Genomic DNA, 2,332 nt, shown 5'->3' with positions numbered 1-2,332 from the left:
TGAACTGTTTTGTATAGCAAGAATATATGTAAAGGTTCTTCAGAAATTTATATTTTGTGCTTCATGGAAACTAGTCTATGGGTTTGGAGTGATATGAATACCAGTAAATTAATTTTCCTTTAAAATATGTGTGTTTATTCTCCTCACTTGTGCCCAAGTGAAATGGTCAGCATCTAAGATCCCATCTCCCTGTGAACAATCCTGGACTAAACAAACAAGGGAAATACATTCTGATCCAACAACGCAGAGCAGATAATTAATTTGATGAGAGGAAGCATCACAATCTGTCAGTTCTTCCACTGACAGCAGCGATGGGGATAAAATTATTCCACAAACAAAGCTGAATATTTTGTCCCAAGAGCCTTTAGATGTTATGCATCTTTTGTAATTGCATTCCGCCGCTGTTTGTGCCTGACACAAAACAAGATTTATGACAATTGCAGCCGATCAAACATGTATACAAGGCGGAAATTAATGGCCGTCTCCTCAAAGTTCATGGCTGATTGTCATTTGTGCTATGGCTCAGAGGTGTGCAGAATTTTAATGAAAAAGCTGATCTGAAACACAGTGGCTCAGCGGTGCAGGGCAGACACAGATGCATGAAAAATGCATGGAGCTCCGTGTGTACCTCCAACTTCACTCATCGGAATTCCACTCCCATTCCAACTGGCCAACAAGCAAGAATATCAGTTATATTAGCAATTTGGGTGGTAGTGAGCAAGTGGGTAACCGTTGAGCAGCTCTCATGAGGCACACTGCTCTGAATGCAGGTGATGGCCATTCAGGGTGCCAGATTCAGCATTCACCTCAGGAAAACATCCAACTTAACTGCGTTAATGGAGGCTGAAGTGTTTTCACAAGTATATGTTCATTAACATCTTGATTCATGTGGAGAATCAAACATCTCAGTGTGGGTTCCCTAAGTTCACCTCAAACGAGTGCCACTGTCTAATGGGAAACCTGTTACTATAAGCGTACTATATAATTAACACATCTGGTCTCTCTGTGTGTTTCAGGAAAACCCATATATGTGTAATAACGAATGTGATGCTGATACCGAAGAGCTGGCCCACCCGCCCGAGCTCATGTTTGACTCTGAAGGACGAAACCCAACCACGTTCTGGCAGTCGACCTCCTGGAAGAAATATCCGAAGCCCCTTCAGGTCAACATCACGCTGTCCTGGAACAAAACAATAGAACTCACAGATGACATTGTCCTCACCTTCGAGTCTGGCCGACCCGAGCAGTTAGTCTTGGAGAAGTCGCTGGATTATGGTCGTACGTGGCAGCCATACCAGTTTTACGCATCTGACTGTTTGGATGCCTTTACTATGGAGCCAAAAGCAGTACATCAGCTGACCCCAAGCACGATGCTTGAAATCATCTGCACTGAGGCCTATTCAACAGGCTATGTGTGGAAGTACGATAAGACTGTACGCTTCGAGATCAAAGACCGCTTCGCCCTTCTTGCTGGTCCGAGACTGCACAACATGGCTTCTCTGTATGGGCAGCTGGATACCACCAAGAACTTAAGGGATTTCTTCACCCTCACTGACCTTCGCATTAGACTTCTACGTCCTGCTACCGGAGCCACAATGGTGGATGAGAACAACCTTTCTAGATACTTCTATGCCATCTCTGACATTAAAGTGCAGGGCAGGTAAGTTAATTCCTCTGAGTCTTAATTTAACAGAACATGCCTATCATTTGGTTTTAAGTACTTTTGCTTAATTACTTCTAAAAATAAAAATTCTAAATGAAAACATCAGTATATAAATAAAATGCAAATGCCCATTAAAAACAAATATGCGATTGAGGTGGATTAATCACTCAGTATAGGCTCACTGGAAGAATGTGCCTCTACCTAAGTTTTTTTTGTAGTGTCTTGCAAAATATTATGTTATGATCTCAAAATACTTTTACATGATTTGCATGATTTTACATTAGTTAACAAATCATGCATCTTGACATTTGCATAACAAATAACAAATAACTAGCTCCATATGTATGACTTTTCTGAAATAGGTAAACTTGCTCGGTAACTTACCTGGTACAGCATTGTACTGTACTTGTGGTGCAGAGTTCTCTGGTATGCGTCCTGTGAAACAAGTCACGATAAAAGAGCTACTTGTAGAAGTGAGCTAAAATTAATTATTGAAGCTAAGATTAAATTATTGCCAAGTTTTATGCATGTAGCCCCAGACCAGTTTTTGCAGGGCACCACATACTGCAGTGTCAAATGACAGAATAAGCTTAATGAGTGACAACTCATATGTTTCTCTAAAATTAGAAGTCAAGCTGTATGGAGGGACATTGCAATGGGCAATAAAAA

General features: G+C 41.0%; 1 protein-coding gene across 1 annotated transcript in view; it reads left to right on the top strand.

Annotated features, from left to right (window-relative positions):
• Positions 1-2,332, top strand: part of LOC107553251 (netrin-G1-like) — a 68,676-nt gene that overhangs the window by 45,050 nt on the left and 21,294 nt on the right. The window contains exon 4 of the mRNA XM_016235420.1: positions 1,017-1,660. Within this exon, the coding sequence (XP_016090906.1) occupies positions 1,017-1,660 (644 nt within the window). The remainder of the gene's footprint in view (positions 1-1,016; positions 1,661-2,332) is intronic.

This window comes from Sinocyclocheilus grahami, unplaced genomic scaffold (genome assembly GCF_001515645.1).
Source record: "Sinocyclocheilus grahami isolate Dianchi unplaced genomic scaffold, SAMN03320097.WGS_v1.1 scaffold467.1, whole genome shotgun sequence".
In the NCBI taxonomy this organism is placed as follows: Eukaryota; Metazoa; Chordata; class Actinopteri; order Cypriniformes; family Cyprinidae; genus Sinocyclocheilus; species Sinocyclocheilus grahami.
This window is presented reverse-complemented; position numbering and strand designations above follow the sequence as displayed.